General features: G+C 36.5%; 3 protein-coding genes and 1 pseudogene across 3 annotated transcripts; 2 read left to right on the plus strand and 2 right to left on the minus strand.

The window, feature by feature from the left end:
* Positions 1-8,075: 8,075 nt before the first annotated feature.
* LOC111205053 lies at positions 8,076-13,623 on the minus strand. The gene is made up of 2 exons (XM_048753619.1): positions 10,939-13,623; positions 8,076-10,423 (listed from the first exon to the last, which is right to left on the minus strand). The coding sequence occupies exon 1, from the start codon at positions 13,621-13,623 to the stop codon at positions 11,881-11,883; it is 1,743 nt and encodes a 580-aa protein (XP_048609576.1). The 3' UTR covers positions 8,076-10,423; positions 10,939-11,880.
* Positions 13,624-13,803: 180 nt separating this feature from the next.
* On the minus strand, positions 13,804-17,887 carry LOC111205216 (annotated as a pseudogene).
* Positions 17,888-18,243: 356 nt separating this feature from the next.
* LOC125585116 lies at positions 18,244-21,372 on the plus strand. The gene is made up of 5 exons (XM_048753620.1): positions 18,244-19,925; positions 20,126-20,399; positions 20,523-20,637; positions 20,708-20,832; positions 21,004-21,372. The coding sequence occupies exons 1-5, from the start codon at positions 19,707-19,709 to the stop codon at positions 21,087-21,089; spliced, it is 819 nt and encodes a 272-aa protein (XP_048609577.1). The 5' UTR covers positions 18,244-19,706; the 3' UTR covers positions 21,090-21,372.
* On the plus strand, positions 21,163-22,094 carry LOC111205634. Its single transcript, XM_022701761.1, has 4 exons — positions 21,163-21,273; positions 21,349-21,506; positions 21,572-21,692; positions 21,840-22,094. The coding sequence occupies exons 1-4, from the start codon at positions 21,163-21,165 to the stop codon at positions 22,092-22,094; spliced, it is 645 nt and encodes a 214-aa protein (XP_022557482.1).
* The last annotated feature ends 4,384 nt before the right edge of the window (positions 22,095-26,478 follow it).

Below are 26,478 nucleotides of genomic sequence, written 5' to 3' on the forward strand. Positions count from 1 at the left end.
ATGGTTGGAGAATCAAAACCAACATATATTCCCATCCTCCTTTGAGGTCCCATTTTTGTTCTCTGTGGTGGTGCAATAGGGATGTACACAGAACATCCAAATTTTGATATGGGATACGTCTGGCTCATGACCCGAGAGTAATTGGGATGGAGAATATTTATGTTCACTGGATGGCCTTATGCGTATTAATTCAGCAGCATGTAATACCGCATGTCCCCAAGCTGATACTGGTAGCTTCGACCTCATGAGTAATGGTCGAGCAATCAACTGGATTCTTTTAATGAAGGATTCGGCCAATCCATTCTGTGTATGTACATGTGCCACGGAGTGTTCCACACTTACCCCCATGGACATACAGTAATCATTAAAAGCTTGGGAACTGAATTCACTTGCATTGTCAAGACGTATAGTCTTTAGTGGAAAATCTGGAAAATGGGCTCGCAGTCTTATGATCTGTGCCAATAGTCTTGCCAATGCTAAGTTTCTAGATGATAATAGACAAACATGCGACCATCTGGTCGATGCGTCAATGAGGACCATAAAATATCGAAATGTCCCACAAGGTGGGTGTATTGGTCCACATATATCACCATGTATTCTTTCCAGAAAGTTTAATGTTTCCTTACTCACCTTTCCAGGTGATGGCCTTATTATTAATTTTCCTTGTGAGCATGGAATACATGTAATGCTCATAGGGATAGTTATCCTATCTTTCAAGGAATGGCCAGTTGAGCTCGAGATTATTTTGCGCATCATGGATCTGCCAGGATGGCCAAGCCTTTCATGCCATTGTTTAAAGGCTTCTCTGAACTCATTAGGAATTGAAGTGTTAGCCTCACTCGATTTTATATTGGCACAATAGAGGCCTATTGATATAGCAGGGATAGTCTCTAGGACTTTCTTATGGCCTTGGGCATTTTCATAAATCAAGAGGAATTCTTTCTTTCCCTCGCCCCTAGTTTCAACATGTAGATCATTCATGCGAATGTCTTTGAAACTTAACAGATTTCTCTTTGATTTAGGAGAATATAATGCATTAGAAATTTCTAAATGCGTGCCTTTAGGCATCACTAAGTGGCCGGGCCATGGCCTTCAATAAGGCTGGCCGTGCCTGCTATAGTATTGATATTGGCACTCTTTAAAATGAGGTTAACAAAATATCTTTTGTCTTTTAATATAGTGTGACTTGATCCACTATCCACTACTAGCTGGTTCTTGTCTTCTTTCATTTCTGAAAAATAGACAAGAGTCAACACCTTAGATATTACATAAGGTTTAAAGTATGTTTTAATGGCTTTGTTTTATGTTCTTAATAATTTCGACTTTGTATAAGGCATATATATAAAGTAAAAACTTTATTTCATAAATAGAATTGCCAAAGTCATAGAACATAAAGCCAAATCAAGAATTCAAAATGCAAAGACAAAAGCAATATGATATCGAAATCTTCATATTCAGCCACTTGTAAGGAGGTCTGAAGTCTCAAAATCCTCATGACCATCTCTGCCATGGGCTTGATCATCCTCATGGTCCAGATCATTCTCATTATCATAATGGACGAAATTTGCCTCAGAGTTCTTGCCCTTTATGCTCTCCTGGTAGAGCTTAACAAGGTGTTGGGGAGTTTTGCATTTATTAGCCCAATGATTGGTCATCCCACAACGATAGCAAGCAGATTTGGTCGAGCTCGAGCCATGGGTTTTGAAGTCGGACTTATACCCACGGTTAGCTTGATGACCTCGGCTGTAGCCTCGGCCTCGGCTGCGACCAAGATGGTCTCGTGGTTGAAATCCACGGCCACGTGGTTGAAATCCACGGTTACGACCTTGCCATCTACCACGGCCTCTCATGCGACCATGGTATGACTCTCTTGGAGTCTCATCCTTTGGCTCTACGGCCGCATGTGCCTCAGGCAATGCTTTAGCACCAGGAGGCCTTAGCTCACTGTTCATCATGAGCAACTCATTGTTTTGCTCAGCTAGCAACAAACAAGAGATTAAGGCAGCATAAGTGGAGAAACCCTTCTCTCGGTACTGTTGCTGAAGCACAACATTGCTGGTGTGGAATGTGGAGAATGTTTTCTCCAACATATCAGCATCAGTAATAGTCTCACCACAAAGTTTCAACTTTGAGACTATTTTGAACAAAGCCGAGTTATACTCTTCCACAGACTTATAGTCTTGGATTCTCAGGTTTCTCCAATCATAAAGGGCTTTTGGCAATATCACAGTTTTCTGATGATTAAATCTGGTTTTCAACTCTGTCCAAAGTTCCAGAGGATTCTCAATTGTGAGATACTGGTCCTTGAGACCTTCAGCAAGGTGATGGCGAATGACAACAAGTGCCTTGTAATTATCCTTGTCTGATGGCTCAGTGCCTTCAGTGATAGTATCACCAAGGTTTCTGGACCTTAAGAGGATTTTGGTATCAAGCTCCCATTGGAGGTAATTATCTCCGGAGAGATTGAGGGAAGCATATTCAAGGTTGTTGATTTTCGACATCTGAATCAAATATCCATAAAGGAGTAAGGATTCATAATATAATTCAGGATTTGAATTTATATGCCAAGGAGATTGATGATTTATAATAATGGTTTATTATGCATTTTATTTTCAGAAAATATTTTATATGTATTAAGATAAAAATTTTGTCAATCAATGTGGATGGATTTAAAATGCATCATGGACAAGACAAATAACTTTTATAATGTTCAAGATATTTGTAAACCAAAGTAGATTTTCAAAATCGGTTAAAACTTGGTTTATAATTTTGAATAAAGCAAATGTACTAAATTTTAAATGGAAACCGATTTTGTCTAACTATATGCAAACAGTGTGAATCATTTAGATGCAAACAACATGAACCACTTCAGACGCACTAGTATCATCATTGCTAAAGCTATGCGAACATGTATGTTTGGTTTCAATTATGTGATACCTATGTCCAGTTTTAACAATATGATAGTTGGATGCATGCAAAGGTCAGTTCATGGATGATTCAAGTTCGATCTAATGATTTACTAAATGATACTATCAGGTATACAAATGATCAGTTCATAATTTAATCATAGAATCAGGTTCAAGGATGAAACTAGATCAAGTTTTATTTTAACTAGCAAACTTTGTGATCAAAATTCAGTATGATATAAAATCAGTTCATGGTTGGTTTAATTAACAATATGATCAAATGATTTCAACCAGATTTTATTCTACCTTATGACATATCAATTTTAAAACAAGACTATGGCTTATAAAACTTTTAGAAATAATTTTCAGTCAAAGATATGCACTTAATAAATTCAAACAAGCATTTATAAAATCGATTATGCATTTATAAAAATCATAAAAGGTTTTTAAAACTTTGATAGTTACAAAATAAATATTAATAGTCAAGGATATGCAATGAATGATTTTAATTTCGATTTTATTGATGGGTTGACTGATTTTAGGAGATCTGGCCGAAAATGGCACAGCAAGGGATTGATGGAATTTTGTTTTGGCCAGATTATACACTTATGTTTATCACATCTGGTAAAATGGCCAAACAAAAGGATTGAATCAAAAAGGTTTAAGCTTTCTCTAATAATTTTATGATTCATAAGTTTTTATAAACAAGATTCATGTAGATCTTTAGGTATTTTGATAAGTTTATAAGTTTTTAGAGAAACATAGAACCTTTAGAGAATTTTAAGTTTTATGGATTCAAGATACTTTTAGAATCAAGTTTCATATGGATCATATGGATCATAGAAACAAGATCAATATTTTAAATCCATAGATTGTTTATAAGTTATGGATTCATATAGATCCTAGATTTGTTTCAGATATAATGGTGTTCTTTAGATTTCAAGGTTTTGATTTGTTTACCTTTTTCACCACAAGAATCTGAGAGGACCACCGTGAGAGAGAGAGAGAGTTGGCCGGAATTTGAGAGAGAGAGGAGTTTTCCGGCGGAGAGAGAGAGGTGGCCAGGTGGAGAGAAGGCTGAGCGCCGGTGGAGCAAAGGCTGAGCACCGGAGGAGCTGGCCGGAAAAGGGGATCGCCGGCTGAGAGAGATTTCTCAGGTGGAGAGCACAATCGTGCTGATAACGTGTTAGAAATATGAGAGAAGTGTTGTTGTGAAAGTTGTGTCTTTCTCATTAGCTCTCACTATCAATATATAGTAGAGGTTCCAAGGGTTTACAACAAAGGAGAGTATCTACACATTTATTACATATTGACCACAAATATCTAGACTTGGTCAAAGCTCATAAATGCTCCGGTTGAATGAGTCTTCATCTTGACTAGTCTTGGACGGATGAGACGAACCGGAGACGGGTGTAGACGGACCGGATAGTCTGGTCGGATGTAAACCTCCCTGATGGTTAATGGCAATCCACATATCCATATCATGGATTTATAACACATTTTGCATTTACATGAACATGATCATACTTGCAGTTTTTAACATTTAAATTTAAGTTAAATTTGATATGCAAAAAGTTATTGACTTGTAAGGTTAAAATAGGATTGGGTTAAAACAGGACTGAGTTTATATTACGGTTTAACCCTAACCCTGTACACAACATCCCTATATGGCTAATATGGTTCTGTGTCGAATTGGATCCCTTATGTATGATTCCTGATGTGAAAATATATCGAACAAAAATCTGCTTATATTATATGCAATTAATCTGTCAATTTACAACTATAACATAGAATAGAAGGCAACAAGGATCATGCCTATAACATTCACTCCTTTTTTTTTGGACAACAACATTCACTACTTCAGAAAAAGATTGTTTTCTACTATATATAGTTTTATAAAATATACAGCTGATCAAAGTTAAAGGGTAAAGCGTTTTTAACATTTTTTTCTTAAGAGTCAAGTGAGAGAGATGTGAATGTTTCACTCATCAGGTGGGAACTCTTCATCAGAAGCTTCATTCTCCATAAAAGAGCCGAGAGTTTTCCTAAATATACTGAAAGTTTTGTAATCTTACACCCCCAAGAATTCATGGTTCAGTCATATTACAAGATAAAAGTTTTTCTGTGCAGAACGATCTCCTGTTACGATATCATTATCTTCTCCTTCTTCCGTATATATTATTTTACAGTTGGAAGTGAGTGAAGTGATTCCATCTTCTAACAATATGGTCTCATTATAAGAGAGTTGGCTTACTTAGTTGCTCATATCGCATATAGATCCTCTCCTTGTCCTCCTCAAACTTGGAAACTTATCCTCCTCAAACTTGGAAACGGTGTCTGCCAAGGAGAAACACATGTCAGTTTCAGTAATATGAATGTCCCACTTAGCTATTGTTGTATACACTTTTTAACTGAGCCTAAGAGTTAGAGAGAACGAAGACCTTTCAGAACCTGTAGATAATTCAGCTTTTTCTTTCATGAACTTGTGATGAATCTGCTCAAACTTGGCAGCTTCTTCCTTAAAGATATTCTCACACTACAAATATGTAACATGTCAGCTCTCTATCGACTAAGATATCCTTCGAACTCTTTGAAAGTGCTTTGGCCAAGTTTTGTCTGCAGATTTGTATCCCAAGGACAGAGTTCATCAGCATGATTCCGTTTATATCTTATCTTGTAAACCAAGATTCACAAAGCATGAAAGATCAGTCATCCATCGATCCTCAGCCTTACCTTTCTTTCTCAAGTTTAGAAAACGGATGTAAAAGAAAAACCAGAATTTAACGGGTTTTGTATTTGGTCTAATCTGGTACATTTTTAATTTCACTCTAATTTTTACAACAATAAGTCACACATAGGGGGTGTCAAAATGAGTTAGCTCGCTCAACTCAGCTCAATTCACAGTAAGCTCGGATATTTTATGAGCTAGCTCAGCTCAGCTCAATTATTATATGAGCTACAATATGTAAACTTGAACTCAGATCATCTAGATCATAAGTTAAATGAGGTAACTCGCGATCAAATATATATAAAAAAGAAAAAAATATTATAAAATAAAATAATTTTCATAATATAATTTAAACTTAATCCAACAACATTAATATTAAATACTGAATAAATATAACACTTAGTATTAAATTAAATCAAAGCTAAATCAGTGATTCAAATCTATTCCACATAAGAGTCTTGAGATGATTCATGTGCAAAGTCTTCATCTATTCAAATATAAAGAAATACATTCTGCTACGTTCGAAAAAAGAAAATACATTCCACATGAGAGTCTTAGGAATATTATGTTGTAAATTTTTAATTCTAAGGATATATGATATGAGGATTGATATGAATATTATTTTACATTTTTGTATATATTTATGACATTTTGCTTTTACATTATAATTTTAGAAGATAAATACGATTAATATATGATTTTTCTTTTTTTACATAAGAAAAATAAAAGTCATCTATATATATATATATGACCAAGCTCATGAGTTAGCTCATGATCATTAAAGATCTCTCATATAACTCGTGATCTAATTTAAGCTCGATCATTAAGCTCATTTATTAAATGAACCTAAAAAGCGAAGATCATACTCATGAAAAATCGAGTTGAGTTGAGTCATCTCTCATTTTGACACCCCTAGTCACACTCACACATCGAATAAAACAAGTTTTTACTTCATGTATATATAAGTTAAAAGGAGCCAAGAATGAAGTTACCTTTTTGAAGATCATCTTGCAACTGAATGTACTTGAGCATTTGATGATTTGTAACCACTCCTTTTCATTCAACTAAAACTCACACTTCAACCACTGCTATGTGCACATAAGGATTTTAGTCATATAATGAATAAAGCAACTTCGTTATGGGTCTAGAATATGAAACTCATGTAAAATGCAGATTCAGATGCGACGGAAGACACTTGCATTGCACATACATCCTTTGATATCTCTGATAATATTGATCTTCCACCATGATAAGACATCATAATCAGAGCGGCCACTTATCAAAACAAAAGAGAATGACTAACACAGTCTCGAACCTGGGTTACTCGGGTTAAGTCCATTTACTGCATCTTAAACCACTAGACTAAAGCAGAATTTTACTAATATGTAGCCAAAATTTCTTTTTAAAACTGTAGGCCGGAAGCATGGACTTTATTGGCTTGGCCCAAGGGCCGGCTCTGATAATAATATATTCCCTTCATGGTAATTATCTGATTGATTACCTTATCCTTCAAATACAGTTCTGTATTTGTATCAAGAAATCCGACTTTATTTACTATCTCTACATATAAATAATTCTTTTTTTTTGTTAGCAACATATAAAGAACTCATTCTCTCATTAACTTCGAACTATTCTGAAATCCGAAAATGATTTTTTAAACTATTTTTAAAAATATTATTGGAAATTTTAAACCTTATTTTTTGTTTAAATCCTGACCCCATCCATGCCCCCTCAAATCTAAACCCAAAATTTAAATTAGTTAACTTTATTTTTACAAGTGTCTTTTATCTTTTTGATTAGATTTTTAACGTTAAAACCCCTCAACTAAGTTCGTTTTGGGTAAAAACCCTCAAACTAAGTATTTAAAGAAAAAACTCTCAAAATAACTTTATTTAATGAATTAAACCCTTACATGTCATAATTACCATTACTACCGGTAAATCTTTAGTTTAGGAATTTCTACATTAAGTAAACATAATTGAGAGATTTTACCTTTAAAAATAAAAAAAATCAAAAAAATTCAAAATGTTATAATATTATCTAAAAAATAGTAACTTAAATTTTCAAAATTAACAATTTTTTTTTGTAAATATATGAGTTTGATGTGTTTTAAACATATAATGTTATATATACATGTATAAATTAAAAATAGGCTTACAAATTCTGGAAGGAAATTAGGTAAGTGTGAATTTTTTTTAATAATTTGCGAATCGGTAGTCTGTCATGCGATCAATGAAATTCTTACCCTCATCGAAATCTGACACCCTACGCTTCTTTCTGCACATCTGGATAATAAATGTCGCGTGGGAAGTTCTAGAGCGCGTGGTACATTTAGGTAGAGGACAAAATAGCGAGTGTGTACTGTGCCCTTCAATTATAACGAACAGCGAAGTGGAGTGGCTAATAATTGGGTATTGTGCTCCTCGATCTTAAACCAGCACTAACCAAACAAAATTTTTTGAAAACTAAAACCGGTTTGACAAAAATATATTAAAATATATTTAGCTTCTGGGGAAGCTTTCAATCTGTGTACAAGAACAGATAGTGTTATGAAAATAATGAAGTGGATATACGTGGCAGTCAGCTGTTGAATGCTGGTGAATCATCATATGTTTTCTGCATATGTCTCGGTTTGCCTTGACCTTCACAACTATGGCTTTTCTGTATATAATAAGACACGGTAAACATTAGGTGGGCATTTTTGAATTTCTGAGTTTGTAGTACTCATGTGATATAGTACATTTTTGAGTTTGTAGTATTCATGTGATATAGTACATTTTTGAATTTGTAGTATTCAAGAATGTATGTTAAATATCTGGATATTTTTCTATATCCAACAAGAATGTTGTGTAACCGGTTATAAAATTATCTATTATGTAACCGGAAGCTTGTGTCACCTGATATCGTTTTTAATATGAAGAAAAAGTATGTTCACCCCTTTGGGTGAACATTTAAATTAACTTCTCATTCAAAGATCAATCAAAGTACCACGTAGATTATTAAATAAAAACTATTAAATTAGAAAAAAATAGCTAAAAGAAAAAAATAATTCAATTTTAACGACGCTAGCATTCTCAGGTAAATCCTAAAAACTAAATTTCAAACCCTAAATTTTAAATCCTAGACCTAAAATATAAACCCTAAACCCTACCTCTTAAATCCAAATCGTAGACCGTAAACCCAAACTATATACCCTCAATTCAAATCCTAGACCCTAAACCCAAATCGTAAACTTAAATCGAAACATATACCCTAAACCCAAATTCTAGACCCTAAACCCAAACCCAATACGCTAAACCCAAATCTTAGACCCTAAACCCAAACCGTAAACCATAAACTCAAACCTTATAGTGTCTAGGTTTAAGGTTTGGGTGTAGAGTTTATGGTTTGGCTTTAGGAACTAAGATTTGAGTTTAGGGTATACAGTTTGGGTTTATGGCCTAGGATTTGGGTTTAAGGTATACGGTTTGGGTTTAGGGACTAGAATTTGGGTTTAGGGTATAGGGTTTGGGTTAAATTTCTAGAGTTTGGATTTAGGATTTAGGGTCTATGATTTAGGATTTAAGATTTAGGGTTTAGGGTTTAGCTGGCGGCGTTAACGTCGTTAAAAATTGATGTTATTCTTTTTTGGCTATTTTTAAAAAATTTAATATATTTTATTTAAATATTTATGTGGCACTTTGATTGGTCCTAGATGGTAAAGTGAATTTAAAGGTTCACCCTATTAAGTGGATAACCGGTTTTAATATCAGATAGAATAAAATCATGAGAATAATCATCATCCATGAGGATGTATGAAGTTGTGATTTAGATGCCTGAAAAATTACAGAAATGTAACTTAAGTCTAATTTAGGGTCCACATACAAACATTGAGAATGGTTCTGACCAGTTTTCATGCATAGTATCCGAAAAGGACAAAATATGAAACGTTAAACCCGCAAGGTTATATGATATAATAACTGGCTATAAAGCTTTGAGGAAATGTATTATGGTAGAAGATGTGGGAGCCCATGTAAAAAAAATAAGAGTCCGAGAGGAATTGCATGTTGTTTCAACAAAGTTTTTTTTTTTTTTTTTGATAATCCAGGGGTTCCCCACTTACATGGGTCATTCCCCTGAGCCCGGTTAGGCAGCGGTCCACTTCACCCGGGAGGGCTTTACCTGGGCTGGGGACAAGGCCCAACACCCAGTACCGCATTTGGTGACAGAATGGACAGTTCGCCTCCGCCTGGCGTCGAACCCGTGAGCATGACAATTGGCCCACAGGGTCCTTACCAAGTGAGCTACCTCGTCCCGTCTTGTTTCAACAAAGTTTCAATTGTTTCAACAAAGTTTCATAGAGAAAAGTTGAAACTGGCTATAAAATAGAAAAGCAGATAGCAAAGGTTTTAAGCAAATAACATTGAATTGTGAGATAACATTCTAAAGTTTCCGGTGGAACTCGTACATCATAACAACAACCATTTGTGCCTCTTCATGTATATCAAATGGGGTGATGCAGGTGCACGTCTCTGGTCCAAACATGGCAAGCGTTTGTATCAGGAGAGCTACCATAAGACCAGAATAAACTAATTTGGCATTATGTGCAACGCCTTTGATTCTTCCATCAACCGCTTCAATGCAACCAGAGTATTTCAGTAAGAACGGGGACATTTGCGAAATTGGGAGGAGGTCTTTGGTCAATGGCTTACAATGTATATTGTTGTAAACCTTGGCGTGTAGTGGTTGGTTCGTTTCAGCAATTTTAGTAATGTCTTTGCTGGCGAATAGATTAGCAACGTTGATGACGCTGTGGGAAAAGTTAAACCAGTTACAACGAAAACAATACAAAGAAAGTGGGGGCAAAACCAGATATTAATAGTGATAACCGGTTATGTCTTGAGATAGTAAGCAAACCATTGTTTCTTTAATATCCGGATAAAAATTAAAATTAATGTATAGACGGCATATAACCGGATATAACCAGCAATACTATGGAAAATCCGGAAAATATCCTTATTAGTCTAAGAAACAAAAAAAAATTAAAAAAACAAGATTGAAACAGTAAGCGTATGAACAACAAAGTATAAGGATCTGGAGGTCAAAAGACCGAGCATGAGTTATGTTCTATTCCTGAATACCGAAGCCTATGGGAGAATAAAATACCTAAGAAACAGTACAATTATTCAATCAATCAATATGAGATTTCAACGATTAGATCAATGGGAGAAGAAACAAACAGATCGAACCAAAGCCCTCTCTAAAAATCACATAAGACTGAAACAGTAATCACGACGATACCCCTACAAGGATCTGGAGAAATACCTCAGATGGAGACGATGAATCAAAGCTCGGGATGAAGAATTTAAGTTTTGAGAGAAAGAGACGTGTGTCTGTTTGTGTAAACTGTGACGTCAATATATATAAGGAAGTCCTCGTAGATAATGGATCTCGTCTTCTACAAGTGTATTGAGAATGAAATTGATGGCTATCTCGTCGATTGGTATGTAAGAGATATGATATTTGGAACTCTTGGTTTTTGCATAAGTGAGAAAGTAACACGAGTTGAGGATTCAAAGAATTTCATCATTAATTCAAGCGCGTGCTTGACTGGAAAAATAAAGGTCTATGTCAGTCATGTACATCTGTTTTGCAGACAGAATAGGGGTAATATTGGTATTATGAAAATACACACAGTGCTATGTCCGTTTAGTTAATAAAATTTGTTATCATTGACATCTGCTGCAAATTCCCTATAAACTATAAAAACCCAGAAAATATAATAAAAATTATCTAAAGATCTACCTGTATACTAAAAAATTAAAAATATAAAAAACAAGAAAATATAATAAAATTGTAATAATAAATCTTTAGATAATTTTAATTATATTTTCAACTCTGTTTACTTAATGGTAAAACCACTCAACTCTGTTTACTTAATGTAGAAACCCTAAACTAAAGATTTACCGGTAGTAATGATAATTATGACCTGTTAAGGTTTAATTCAGAAAATAAAGTTAGTTTGTGAGTTTTTTTCGTTAAATACTAAGTTTGAGGTTTTTTTACTCAAAACAAACTTAGCAAAGATGTTTTAAAGTTAAAAATCCATTTTGATTAAACCTATTTTGATTGTTTTGATTCTGCTATATTTGTGATTAAAAAAGTTAGGACTATGGGAATTTTTTTCTATCCAATTTCATCTATTAATATTTAATTTCTTCAACAAAAGTTCATTCAGAAGAACATACAAGGATTGAAAAGGATCTTTTACAGAATGCTCCAGCCATGGCTGGTATGGTCAAGTCGAAATAATTCCAAGTTATGAAGCGCCATCTCCACTGTCTCCAACTTGGAGAATGTAAGGTCGAACTTGATATACACTTCTAAACATTTAGAGGAACATATGTGCTTCTCTGAGATATATATAATACCTGAAGTGTCTTCGCAACGGGACCTGCACATATAACAATATGGCCGAGATGCAAAATCATTGGGAATTATTGCGACTTCGTGACGTGATATGGCCATCTTCCCTGGTCTCCAGAATGTGAATTCCCCAATCACGCATGTGATGTGAAGAGTGGAGCTGCAATCTTCACATGTGTAGAATCTTGTACTCGGGTTGACTTTTCTCTCGCATGCCTCGCACCAGTATTCCCCACTCGTCTCTTCTCCATAGCAGACAGAGAGAAAATGTGTGTCGCATTTGTGCTTGACCTTGTTAGGCAAAGTAGCGCAGTCATATCCCAAAGAAAAGCCACAGTCAACGCAGTTCAATACAGGTGATGCAATCTCATTACAAGCACCACAGTCAATGGGTTCGGATGAGGTAAGAAACAAGGGATGCTGCGGATGACTTTCATGGACGAACAGCTCCCTAATTGAACAACATCGTACATCTATCTGGACATCGCAAGATTTGCTACATACGTACTTGAATCCACTGCAGAGCCGCTGACACACAGTGCAGTTGAACAAGTTATAACCATGCTCCTCATCTGGAGTAGTGTTTGGTCGTAGAGTAAGTGTGTGCTTGTGTAGCTCATGCCTTAACTTCCGGGGAAGAGTTGCGCAGGTCTCATGAAGAACAAAATCACAAACCGAACATATGTAGAATGCATCGAAATAGACAGGTAGAGCGCAAGCGCTGCAGTGGATAGTTTCATGACAAACAACACCACTTTCATTGAGTTCCAGATCATGTTCATGACTGAAATGCTTAATTAGTTTGTCATCTAACACTTGGAATGGCTCTTCGGTCTCCTCTTCTTCTTCGAGTGTTCCATCAAGATCTATTCCATCCCACACATCATCTCTTGTTGCACATCTCAGATGGATGACATAATCAGGGCAAATCGAGCAGCGGTATCCTCCATACCTCCAGTTCAACTCAAGACGACAAACTCCACAAGAAAACTTACCAGGGCCAATGAAGTAACTTCTAGAAATCCGGTGCTTATGGCGTGTGAGGTGTATCACACGCGGGAGTACAAGGCAGTCTCTATGGATCATGAAGTTGCATTGATGGCACAAGTAAGGAGCTCCAGGGACGTCTTTACCACAAGCACACGGAAAGGAGACGCGTTTGGCCAAGAGGTGAAGCCTATGCTCATGAGCTTTGGGGTAGTCAATGCTTGGAATCTCGTGCTTCCTCGCACAAGCCGTGTCTAAACTAAAGTTACAAGTGGAACAATGGTAAACCAAAAGCCGAAGCGTTTCTCCACACAAGCAGCAACGTTTATCACTATAGCTAGGTGGTCCGCACCAACGGAGCTTAAGAGGGTGCGAATGAGAAGGGTGGTTGATCTCTAAGGGAGACCTGGCGCATTCCTTGTGGACATAGAAGTTGCACTCAAAGCAAAAGTACCCTTGTGCGTCATTCTTAGTTTCAGAGCAACCAGAGCAATCAACTATAAACGATGTAGGTTGTAAGAAATGGTCGTGAACAGGCAATTTCTGTGGTTCAGAAGCTCCATGATTCGGCTTAAAAATTCCCCATATGTTACCCATTAAAATTGTGGAAAATGGCTATTTTACCTGTCACCAATCATCACGAGCTCCGCTCTCTGTTCTTGCTTGCTTCTGGTGAAGCTTCTTAGCACCGGATAAAAAATAGATCGATGACCTTTGGAGTATTCTTTCTCTGCCTCTTGGTACCCCACCACTGGTTTTTTTTTTTTAACACCAAACTTATATTAAAAAATTCAAAGAGCACAAAAGTTTACAATTGAAACAGAAGATCCCGGAGACATGCTCAACGGTAGAATGAAGCTAGAAAACATTACAAAACAACTAAAGATAGAACCATCTAGGGGCGAGTCATGCTCAGCGAAACGAATAAACCCAAAGGGAAGCTCCACTTTTGTTCCTATGGTGATTGTTCGAAAGAACAATTGATAGTCGAAAACGACGTTGATACACCCATAAGAAGACGTTGGAATGTTGAATGGCAAGAGCCTTAGGTGACAAGCTCCAAAACCGTAGACAACATTAAGAGTACGAAGTCCTATCTGACTTGATATGACGATGAAACAAGCACAATCAGCTTTAAACCCAACAAAACTTATCGAAGAGACTAGGTGAATCTCAAGCTCTAGCTTTGCCTCCAAAGAGGCGCCTAGGATGAAGTTTGATGACCGAGCTGATGGTTTAATTTGGTCCAAACTTCGGAACTCAACATTACTGTGTCGAGTCCAATAATTTGTAACCGAAAGAAACCTAAGCATACAGTCATCGCACTCGTTCAACCAGAACGTGTGTGAGCAAACATCGGATAAGAGGTAAAAAGCTTGGGGGTGGTTGGATCTACGTGCAACAACTCCGGTTAGAAGGTTGCATAGCTGACTCTGTGAAGAACCGTCGATGCTTGAGACGGCGTAATGTGATGGAGGCGCAGCGGTGATGTAGTTAGTAGTTCTGGCGAGTCCACACTCTTGCACAATAGTTTCAGTGATGAGGAGATTGGGAGGGTCATAGATCCGGCTCTGTGAAGAACCGTCGATGCTTGAGACGGCATAGTGTGATGGAAGCGCAGCGGTGATGTAGTAACGAACAAATCTGGCGCTTCCACACTCTTGCACAATCTTGCACAGTAGATCCGGCGACGAGGAGGAGATGGAGTCGCAAGGAGAGCGTCAGTGTCGATTTGATAAAACCGCTACTGTGTAAACGGTGTCTCCAGATTAGGCTAAGCGTCGGAGCTTTAATCATGACGACCACTGGGAGGTGAGGCTTGAGAGGTTGCGGTGAAGTGGAGGTGAAAGGGTCGGAGGAAAAGTGGAACAGATCCATGGCAGGATGCGTTTCAGATATGATACTTTGAACACCGATATTACCGTATCGGGTAAACAAGCTCGTCTTGTAACTAAAACTGATCCACTGGCAAGTGGAACACGTCCTCTTGAGAATCAACACAGAGATGGTCAAAGGGAACTCAACAGAGCTCGACAAATCCATCACAGAAAAATGAAGGCCCATCTCAAGATACCAATCGGCTTGATCTCGACGGCAAAGATGAAGATAGTGAGGCGCAGATGGATACGCTGAGGCGAGGATCTCGTCGGAGTGGTCAGAGAAACCGGTGTAGCAGATCGGAGATGCGTTGGATATGTCGCTTGATAAACGGATCTCGCCGGTACCACACGATGCTATGACCACTAGATCTACAGACGGGAGAGGAGATTGCAGCGGATATGTGAGAGGTTTCGGTGGGGGTCGTCGTCGGTCTCGGAAGCCAGGCAGGCGTGACGGTACCCTGCTGGAGTTATGGTGGTGGAAGCGTGACAGGACAGGAGACCGAAGGACACGGTGGAGAAGACTTGGTGAGCGGGAGTGAAGCTTGAGCAAGCACCATGAGGTCTGCCGGAGAGGAGAGCCGTTCTGATGTACACACAGGTACAGATCCGGCGAGACCTCGACAGTGACGACATACAGAGCACTAACAGAGAGACCATGACAAACAAGAGATTGAAGAGCAGCAAGAGAGAGGAGGTAAGAGCTCGACGCCGGCGAAGAAGAACGCCACCGGCGTCGAGAAGCAAGAGTGCCGCCTACGAGACCTCGATTTTAGAGCCCGAGAAAGAATACGGCTAGGGCGAACTTACCTCTTTCTCTTTTTTTTTTCTGCCCCACCACTGGTTTAATATCAATAAGTTGAGTTATTTAATTTCACCTAGTGGCGGACCTCTCTACTGTGCAATTTATCTGTCATTTTAAAGTTGAAACTGTCAATAATTAAGGCCATCAGACAAGTTATTTAACTTCACCAACTCGAGTACCCTTTTTTTGACTCAACTCCAACCTAACATTGTAATAGGCGGGTAGATGTTCGCTAACATGTGGTGGATCCCGCCTTTCATTTGAAACTATAACATAGAATAGAAGACAACAGGGGTCAACCAATAACATTCAAAGTCTTGAAATACTAGTTCAGAAAAGATTGTTTTCTACTATAGTTGGTCAAATACCTAATTGGAAAAATTAAGTCTTAAAAGAAACATGTGGCTAATCAAAGTTAAAGGGCTCTTAACCTTTTTCTTAAGCTTCAAGTGAAAAGTTAATATTTTACTCATCAGGTGGGAACTCCTCATCAGAAACTTCATTCTCCAGAAAAGAGCCGAGAGTTTTCCTCAATATACTGAAGGTTTTGTCGTCCTACACCCCCAAAAATTTGCAGTTCAGACATATAACAAGATAAAAGAGAGTGTATGTGTTAAGAGATAACAACAGTGTCTAAGGCTATTTAGTTACCCGTTTCTTTTTCTTCAGCGACTCTTCCAGTTGAGCAAAGTTTTTATGTGCAGAACCTCTCCTGTTCAGATATCATTGTCTTCTCCTTCTTCCCTATATATTATTTTACAGTTGGAAGTGAGTGAAGTGATTCCATCTTATAACAATATGGTCTCACTAAGGAGTTGGCTTACTTAGTTGCTCATATCGCAGATAGAGCCTCTCCTTGTCCTCCTCAAACATGGAACCGGTGTCTGCCAAGCAGAAACACATGTCACTTTCAGTAATATGAATGTCCCACTTAGCTATTTAGTATATCGTCTTGTTCAAACCTCCTTCGAACTCTTTGTTAGTGCTTTGGCAAAGTTCTGTCTGGAGATTTGTAAGCCAAGGACATAATTCATCAGCATGGTTCCGTTTAAATCTTATCTTGTAAACCAAGATTCACAAGCCATGAAAGATCAGTCATCCATCGATCCTCAGCCTTACCTTTCTTTCTCAAGTTTAGACTTCAACTCGTCAATCTTTGACTTTACTTCAGTGGAAACACTGCGAGAAAGATGCACATGGATTAAAGCAAGATTCAGCTATCAAGCTAAAGACAAAGAGCAGAGAAGAGAGAACAACTAAACGTTCACTATCTGTGAAATCAAGCGAGCTTGAAATCTATCAAACAAGCATTTTCAGTTTAACCAGAATTTAATTGGTTTTTGTATTTGGTCTAATCTGGTAAAGTTTAAATTTCAGTCTATACAGCAATAAGTCGCACATCGGATAAAAAACGTTTTTACTTCATGTATATATAAGTTTAGTTCACAAGTACATAACGTCGAGCTTAGTAACGCAAGCTTGTGATCGGAGGGGAGACACTGGCAAACTTATGAACAAATCTATGACGCCGCGTCTCTGTTCAGCGTTCGTTAGACGAACAGGGCTAATATGGTGATGGGACATTTTCCTGACTTTGCCTGATAATAAGGAGTTCGTTCTGTGATCTCCGATCTCCTGCAGGGCGTTAGCCTCCACCTGGTATGCGGGTTAAAATGCTTTCTTCTTTCTTCTTAAGGCCATCGTGAGCTTTCTCTGGAGTTTTGATACGTTAAGGTTCTGGGCGTGCTATCTTAGAGCTCTTTCTGGTGGAAGACATTACAGATGAAAAGACGAGAGAGAGAAGAGAGACAATAACGGCGACAAATCTGCTCTCTACACAATATGAAATTGTAATTCAGTTTCGTTAGTGCCACTATATATATGTAGACGATCACGTGGTAACTGATCAACCATACTCTCTATTTTTTCAAAATAAAAATATATCCAACAGAATTACTTTTTATAAAAAAAAAGAGAATACTAATTTTCATGCAATTCGGCAAACTTAGTATATACGGTAGTATTATTGGGGGTTGTAATTCATTAAATACAGTAAAACATCTATAAATTAATAATGTTGGGCTTTGAAATTTTATTAATTTATAGAGATATTAATTTACAAAATTTTATTTATTTAGATTTTTAATTTTAAGATATATTTATTCTATTTATTTTACAAAAAGATATATTTATTCTATGATAAGAAAAATATTTAATTTTAGTGTATAGACATTGACTGTTATTTTTAAAATTTTGATATTTATATTAATTTTATTATAGTATTTGGTGTTTATAATATATATCGCATAGAACTTAAATGTGATTTTAAATATAATATTATTAAATTTCATCAAAAATATATTAAGTGTTTAAAAAATATAAAGATAATTTCATCGAGAATATAAAACAAACAATATAATAATAGGTTCTTACTTTTATAAAATATTTATGCATATAAATTATTAATTTATAATTTTAATGGGACTATATATTCAAATAGAATTTTCTAAAAAAATATTATCTTATTATTTTATCGATTTGTGTCAAATTTTGAACCGATCCGAGTTGGGACAGCAAAATTTATTAATTTATATAGATTATTAATTTATCGAGTATTAATTTGTAGAGGTTGTACTGTATATGATTATTTCGGAAACATCAATAATTTCTTCTTCTACAAATGTTCGTTTGAAAAGAACATACAAGAGTTGAAGGGAATCTTATTACAGAATGCCCTAGCTATGGCTAATAATACGTTCGAAGTCCAAAACGACCGAGTGATCAAGTGCCGGCCATCTCCAGAGTCTGACGACTCGGAGAATGTAAGTGTTGGGTCTAAATTATTAAACCAAATGGGTAAAATAATCTATAACTAATAAAAGGAAGATATCCTACTCAATCAGACTGTCTACGTAGGCAATTATAACCAACCAATCAGAGAGTGTTTTTTTGCCATGTCAAATGTGTGTTGCTTACCTTGGGCCTTGACCGTGTTTTAATAAATCGTGACTGATACGAATGGGCCTCAAGCCCATCAGACCATACCAAGGCACAGACGGCGATCAACCCATTATTAGCTCTCCCATTTGCATTTCTCGAACCCTAATAACCCAAAAAAATTCTTCATCCGATTTTGCGATTCTTCAATCTTCATCCCCTCTGACGATTCTTTATCCCTTTCCTCTGACTCTTCTTTGTTCCGTTTCACGATCTAAACAATCAATACATCCTCCACTCCCTTCTATCTTTACTCTCATTTATGGATTCGTTTTTCTTTTCCCCTTTGGATTTTGTTTATAAAGCTCTTAGTCCGCCTTTTCTACTTCGGATTTTGTTTATACAACTCCTGATTCGAGTTTTATTTCGATTAAGATTCTCTGCCATGAGTTCCAACGGGAAATCCACCTCCGAGAAACCAAAAGGCGTTGAGATTGACTCCTCTACCGGATCGATCAATCTCATTGGAACGCCATATGTCTCTTCCAGCCACACTATTAGCGAACCCCACTCGAAGCAAGGTAAAGGCGAGGCGTCGATCACTTCCGGTCTGACCAAACTCAGCGGCAAGACCTCTGTTTCTTCCGGTGTCTTGATCGGCGTACCCAAATCGAGAAACCCCAATGGTGAGAACTCTTAGCATTTACTTATGAACTTAAAGAGTCCGTTTGATTACCTTACCAAATTAGAGGGTCTAAAGCTTTGAGGTTTAAAACTATAGAGTCTGTTTGATTGCCTTAACAAATAGAAAGTCTAAAGCTTTGATCTTTAAAAGAACGAGATGAATAAGATTATTTTTTGGTTTAAAACTATAGAGTCTGTTTGATTGCCTTAACAAATAGAAAGTCTAAAGCTTTGATCTTTAAAAGAACGAAATGAATAAGATTATTTTTATGGTAGATAGTTTTTATACTACATAAAATATAAAAGTATATGAGACTGTGGTTTGGATTTAGTTTCCTTTTTCTTGATGGTAACGTGGGTGTTACTATGCAGGTATGAAGAATGGTGTCTCTTCAGGTGTTAGAGGGAAAGCCGTTGTCTCCTCTGGCGGCAAGGGAAAAGCCATTGTCTCGGCCGAAGTGGTGGCTTTCAGAAGTGTGAAATACGGATCTCATGATGGCGAGCTGAGGTTTCGGTTGATCCATTTTTGGGAAGCTCGGAATGTTGTGACAAAAGTGCTTATAGGTCTCGAGATGCTTCTTATCGACGAAGAGGTATAAACCGAGTTCTATATTACAATTTAGTTTATGAATGATGATGAGGAGCATTTTTTGTTCTATTATTTTGTTCTTTAGTGCATTTATAGTAAGTGTTTGTTTTGTTGATGTTACCGTGAAATATGATTTTGTTGTTGATGCATATCTGAGATCTCATTTCTAGCATTTCTGATTAATTTCTCTAATTATGATAACAGGAAACTGTCATCCAGGGTTTCATCCCAGCTGGGAGGATAGACACTTATTTGCCACACATGAGGGCTGGTGGGATTTACAGACTCAACACTTTTTACGGGTCTAACAACAAGACTTTGTATCGTGTTGCGGAGTCAAGTTTCACCGTCACATTCTCAACGACTTCTGTCCTCTCTGATCTAGATGACAGTTTGGTATGTTTCCCTGAGGATCGTTTTAGGTTCCATGGATATGAGGAGTTCGATGCTGCTTGCGACTTGAAAGGAGACCTTTATGGTAAGGTCTCACTGTTATATATCGGATAATGATAATATATTTCGATCAAATATAGTCAACATTTTTGGTTACACTGTGTGTTAATGATATATAAAGCATTGATAATGTTTTTTTGTTTTGCAGATTATATTGGCCATATCAAGCTTGTGAATGGGCAGGTTCTCGGTGACAATCTCGTGCTAGATGATGCAGATATAGCTTCTTCGCGCAGAGTTATGCTCCATGTTCAAACACATGAGTAAGCTACCCTGTATTATTTCGTATTCATGAGTTGTCTCTCTATTTACACGTGATTTTGTATGTTATAGCGGTCCGGTGATGAAGTTGTACCTATGGGACAAGGCTGCCTCTGAATTTTGTGAGAGATTCAAAGCATCTGGGGGAACTGCACGTGTTATTTTAGTCACTACCTTGAACCCAAAGCGTCTTGGAGGTCTGTATTACCTACTTTTTCTTTGAGTAGGATGGCCTGTTAATATTATATGGATAGGATAGCTTTGAGTAGTAGAACTGCATTTGGTATAAATTAGGCTTATTGGCTATGAGCATCCGATGGGCTCTGTTACAATCTTCCATCTCTATTATAACAATGGTTCTGTTATAGGTGCTCTGGCTCTATCTTCCATGGCGCCATCACGTGTGTTTTTGGACACTGATGTCCAAGCAACCCGAGATTATCTCAATTGGTAATCTTTCATTTATTTATAAATTGTTAATCCTTATTCCATCAGTGTTTTTTTGAAGTTTGTTCGTTGGCTTCAGGATGAACACGAATCTAGATGTTGCTAACAGAGTTAACGCAGACATTGTCACTAAAACTGAAACAGTGACCATAGGCGAGCTATTTTCTTATATGAAGCAGGAAGATGCGAAGGTTGTTCCGTACTAATTCGTAACACATCTAATATGATTATCTTGGTTGCTTATTAAATCGTTTAGCGTTTTGCAGGTTGCTTGGTTTAAGTGCATAGCAACTATTGGAGATGTTGTGCACGGTTCGTCATGGTATTACATAGGCTGTGGTGTGTGCCACACTAAGGCAACCAAAGGACCTACCAGCCTAATGTGCAAGAAGTGTGGGAAAACCAGTATTGTTGGTGTTGCACAGTAAGTGACTCAGCTCTACTTAAACTCATACTCAATGCACCATTCTTAATCTGTGTGTGACACAGGTACCTGACGAAGATCTCCGTGTATGATAATGATGATCAAGCATCTTTTGTGCTTCTTGGTGATGCTGGACATGAGTTATCTGGAAAGAAAGCTTCTGAATTGGTTGATGATTATTTCGAGGTAATACAGCCCCGTTTGCCTTTGTTATTTAAATCTGTAATTCCAGGATAATTTGAGGTATATAGTTACAGTTGATTACCTTATTTTAGGCCAGGAGGTGATCACTTGGTTCCGGTACCTCAAGCTCTCATCGATACTATTGGACAGACTCGCAAATTCGTTGTGAAAGTGTCGAAACACAATTTGACTGGCCAGACTCAATCTTTGACTGTGACAAAGGTGCTGACTCTAGAAGTCCCGGAAGTTGAGGCCAATTTGGAAGGAAACGTGGCTGTACCAGACACACGTGAAACTTTGGATAAGGAAGATGCTGATGACGATCCTTCCACATGCTTTGGGAGTGTGAAGAGGGCTGCTGATAAGGTTGAGGCAGAGGATCCCAAGCGAGCAAGGAGTAGCTAGGATGTGTTAAATGTTGGTTTTTATGGTTACTAAAACTCTCTGCTTTGGTTTTTTTAATTTCATACTTTGATTTTGCATCTTTAAGTTTGTTGTCTGAACATTGAAGTTTTGTTGGATTTGAATCTTTCACGAATTTGGTTGTTTAAATACAAAATGTGTTCTAAAGTATTTACGATTTTTGTTGGTTTAGGTACCGTAAATACTTATGACAAGAGAAAATATTTGTAGCTTATTGGTTTTTACCAATTTTGATAAGAAATATTTTTTTTAATATTATATTTAATTTTATTGTGTATATAGACAAAAAGTAAGAATGTATATTAGTGAATTAAGAATTTCTTAATCAACATTTGATTAGAGCGATAAAATGATAGAAATGGTGGGCATGTCAAATATAATGCAAGGATTTGTTATTATCATATTTTATTTACTCATCTGATATTATTATGTGTGTCATATGCAGTCTGATCAAATGTAAGCGTGTCTAAATGATTTTGGTTAGATCGTAGTAGTTATGGAATAATAAGGATACAAGCCATTGACTTTAAGATTGATTAAACAACCTAATAACCGGCTTGCATAAAGGGATCGGCTTGCATAAAGGGATGACCGAGCATACAAACACTACCCAGCAAATAGAAAAAAGCTAGAACATCAAATAATAGTATTATTATTCAAAATTATTTCCAAAAAATCTGATTAATTAAATAATTAAAAAAAAACTGTAAAATTAATATTACATCAACAACGGTAAGAAAGTAAACCGTCTATAAATTTACAACTAATAATATTTCAAATCATGAAGCAAAATTTTCTTTCTATCAAAAACAAACTTAAAAACACACATAAATAAAATAGCAACAATAAATGTTAAATATAAATTTTGGTTAAAAAGGTTGACAAAATTATTTTGATTAAAATGATAAATTGAAGACAACAAATAAAAGACAACAAATAAAGAACCGGTATACAAGTCGATGGTACTTTCTTTTAAAGACAAGTACAACAATGAAACTTAATAATTTTAAAACCAATCAAAATTTATACAGTACTAATTATAAGCTTTATAATTGTTTTACATAACAATAAATAACCAAGATAAAGAATATATATAGATCTTAACTTATAATTTAGTTAACTTTTCGTTAATTTTACTAATATCCTACATAAAACTCCAATAAAACACAACAAATGATTTCGAATAGTTTTAAATTTGCATTTATGTTTATAATTCTATAACAAGTTTCAGTGTATATCATATTTGTTCGTTTTTAAAATATAAATATAAAAATTAAACTAATATTATAGGAAAAAATCCGGGTGTAGCCCGGAAAACCCCCTAGTATAAGGTAAGAGTTGAAGAGAAATGTGCCAACAGATTAATAAAAATCCTTTTGGCTTTAATCAAGAAAGTGAGTAAAGTCCCACATCGGTTGTGAGACTGAATGTTGAGTTATATATATATGCCTTCATGCTATGAGAGGTTTAACAATTCAAGGAGAGAGAAGGCTTCCTGCGCGCCGCCGTCCGTCTGGCCGGCGTGGTCTTGGATCATGGCGGAGGGCCGGAATAAATTTTTTTCTGAACCAAGTTAACACTACAAGAAAACAGCGACATACTGAGGGAAAAATTTGTCGGTATGTCGTCGGAATAACGTTATTCCGACGACATACCGACGAAACAAGTCCTCGGAAATAACTCCTCGGAAATTCATTTTTCCTCGGAAATCCCTCGGAATTTTCCGACGGAATTCCGAGGACACAAATTTCCGAGGAAACTCCGAGGACCACCAGTTCGTCGGAAAGCTCCTCGGAATATACCGAGGGAGAACATCCTCGAGATATTTCGATGGACTTTTCGATGGTCCAATCCTCGGAAGTTCCGACGAAATGTTCCTCGGAATTTACATCAGGAATTTCCGAGGAACGGAGCCGTCGAAAAATTCCGAGGAACGAGTCCCTCGGTATATTCCGAGGAATGAGTCCCTCGGTATATTCCGAGGAACATGTCCCTCGGTATATTCCGAGGGTTCATTTCCTCGGAATTTAAAAAAAATAATTTTTTTAAAAAAATAAAAATTTTGAAATTTAAATTCGGAAATATAAAATTAAAATTAAAATTGAAAACATATTAGTTAATATTCAAAGTTGTACAAATAAAAATAAAACATTCAGAGTTTTTGAAAAAAAAAAAAACTACGGGTCTGGCACGTTCGGGAACACCTCGTTCGGGTACATCATCTGCATCATCTCCATCATTTGTTGGTTCAGCCTCCTCTGTGCCTAATAGCCCGCCTGTTGAGCCGCCATCTGGGTCTCCAACAGAGATATGCGATCATCCTTGTCCTTCAACTGAGCCGTAAGTACTTCTGGATCAACAAAGGGCGGTGGTGCAGAAGAAGGAGGAACCGACCGGGTGCGACGACCCAAACCGACCAAACGTCCCTTCTTCTTTGGAACCGACTGAAATAGAAAATAGCCAAATTTAAATCAAGAAATAAATGAATTGAACTTTAAAAAAAAGAACTTACGGATTCAACGATTTCGTTGATTCGAAACCGGGACAAGTTGGTCGAAGCCGTCGAAGCGTCATCCTCGGTTTGAAGCTGAGACACTTCGTCTTGCACCTGAGTTTGGACCAGGGTGACCACTTCCCTCACAAGACCGTCATCAATCTGGCCGGTCTTCTTGTTGGTATATGCCCTCTTCATTAGGGCGAGATCATCAACCGGCTCGCCATCATTTTCTTCCGCCTTGAAAAAAACATAAATTAAAGAAATATTAGAAATTAGAAGAAATGGAAAAAAAATAAAATTTCAAAACTTAAATAATTGAAGAAAAAGCGGCTGAACTTACCATGCGATCCCCCAGAGAGGCAATAGATTGAGCACCCAAGTTATGCTTGAAGACGCCCTTCCCTTTACGGTCGCTTCTGCGGTTGGTGGAAGAAGTTTCTTTCATCTCTTCCTTATCCCAATGCGCACACAACTCCGTCCAGACCGTGTTGTTTATCGATTTTGGGACCTTTTAATAAAAAAAAAATAGTTTAATAAATTAAAAAATTGTTTAATAAATTAAATCGAACCTTGTTGATTTCTCACTTCTTCTTCCACTCGTGGATCTGCTTCCCATAGTTGTCCATAACTTTATGGACGAAGTGGTGATAGATAAAGAGCGTCTCATCGGAATTCCAGTTGAATTCTTGCTGAAAATAAAACACAATTAGTAGAAAATATATATTAAAGATTAAAAATATAAGTAAAAAATTAGAATACTTACCGCAAACTGACGAAACCACATATGCTGCTTGTCGGTAGGGAAGTGAGTGAAAGTCGGATGTCCCTTGTCGAGGGCCGAGTACATCATACGGTTGATCCATGCGCTGATCCCGTTCCCGGATCGGTTGAATCTAATAAAAAGAACAAACGCTTAATAATGAATCAAATTTTAATGAAAAAAATATATGTTTAATTACCATGTTTGACCCCCTCCATGTGGATACGGAGTGAGATAGGGAAGATGGTCACGACCGAGCTGTCGAACCAACTCCGCAACATTCATCACTCCCGGAGGACCCGGAGGAGCAGGAGCGGGTGCAGCAGCGGGAGCGAGAGGAGCAGGAGCGGGTGCAGCAGAGGGAGATGTATGGTAGGAGCTGTGGGGCGAAGAGGAATCCTGAAAATGGCTGGAATCCCGAGACTGGCTCCCCGTACCACCACGACCACGACGCTGTCGAGGCCGGGTCTGATCATCATGAGACCTGTAAATTAAAAAAAATATATTTAATAAATATAAAAATTTTTAATTAAAAAAAAAAAAATCCCAAATAATAGTTTTTAATCACAAAAAAGTTTTATAGATATTAAAAATGTTTAATAAATATATAAAAATAGTTCTAATAAGCAAAAAATAGTTTTAATAAATAAAAAATAGTTTAATTATTACAAAAAATAGTTTTAATAATATTAAAAATGTTTAATAAATATAGAAATTTATATATATATATATATATATATATATATATTTTTAAAAAATCCCAAATAATAGTTTTTAATCACAAAAAAAGTTTTATAGATATTAAAAATGTTTAATAAATATATAAAAATAGTTCTTATAAACAAAAAATAGTTTTAATAAATAAAAAATAGTTTAATAATTACAAAAAATAGTTTTAATAATATTAAAAATGTTTAATAAATATTGAAATTTATATTATATATATATATATATTTTTTTTATTTTAAATCCCAAATAATAGTTTTTAATCACAAAAAAGTTTTATAGATATTAAAAATGTTTTGTAAAATCCAAAAAATCGAATTTATATACAAAAAACGTTTTGTAAAATCCAAAAAAATCGAATTTATATACAAAAATCGTTTTGT

The sequence above is a fragment of the Brassica napus genome, chromosome C4 (assembly GCF_020379485.1).
Source record: "Brassica napus cultivar Da-Ae chromosome C4, Da-Ae, whole genome shotgun sequence".
NCBI classification, from domain to species: Eukaryota; Viridiplantae; Streptophyta; class Magnoliopsida; order Brassicales; family Brassicaceae; genus Brassica; species Brassica napus.

Bases quoted from the DNA above. Each gene is read 5' to 3' on its own strand.
- LOC111205053 (XM_048753619.1), bottom strand. From the start codon at position 13,623: ATGGGTAACATATGGGGAATTTTTAAGCCGAATCATGGAGCTTCTGAA.
- LOC125585116 (XM_048753620.1), top strand. From the start codon at position 19,707: ATGAAGAATGGTGTCTCTTCAGGTGTTAGAGGGAAAGCCGTTGTCTCC. The intron at 20,400-20,522 runs GTAAGGTCTCAC...TTTGTTTTGCAG, and splicing joins CTTGAAAGGAGACCTTTATG to ATTATATTGGCCATATCAAG. The intron at 20,638-20,707 runs GTAAGCTACCCT...TGTATGTTATAG, and splicing joins CTCCATGTTCAAACACATGA to CGGTCCGGTGATGAAGTTGT.
- LOC111205634 (XM_022701761.1), top strand. From the start codon at position 21,163: ATGAACACGAATCTAGATGTTGCTAACAGAGTTAACGCAGACATTGTC. The intron at 21,507-21,571 runs GTAAGTGACTCA...TGTGTGACACAG, and splicing joins AGTATTGTTGGTGTTGCACA to GTACCTGACGAAGATCTCCG. The intron at 21,693-21,839 runs GTAATACAGCCC...ACTATTGGACAG, and splicing joins TGGTTGATGATTATTTCGAG to ACTCGCAAATTCGTTGTGAA.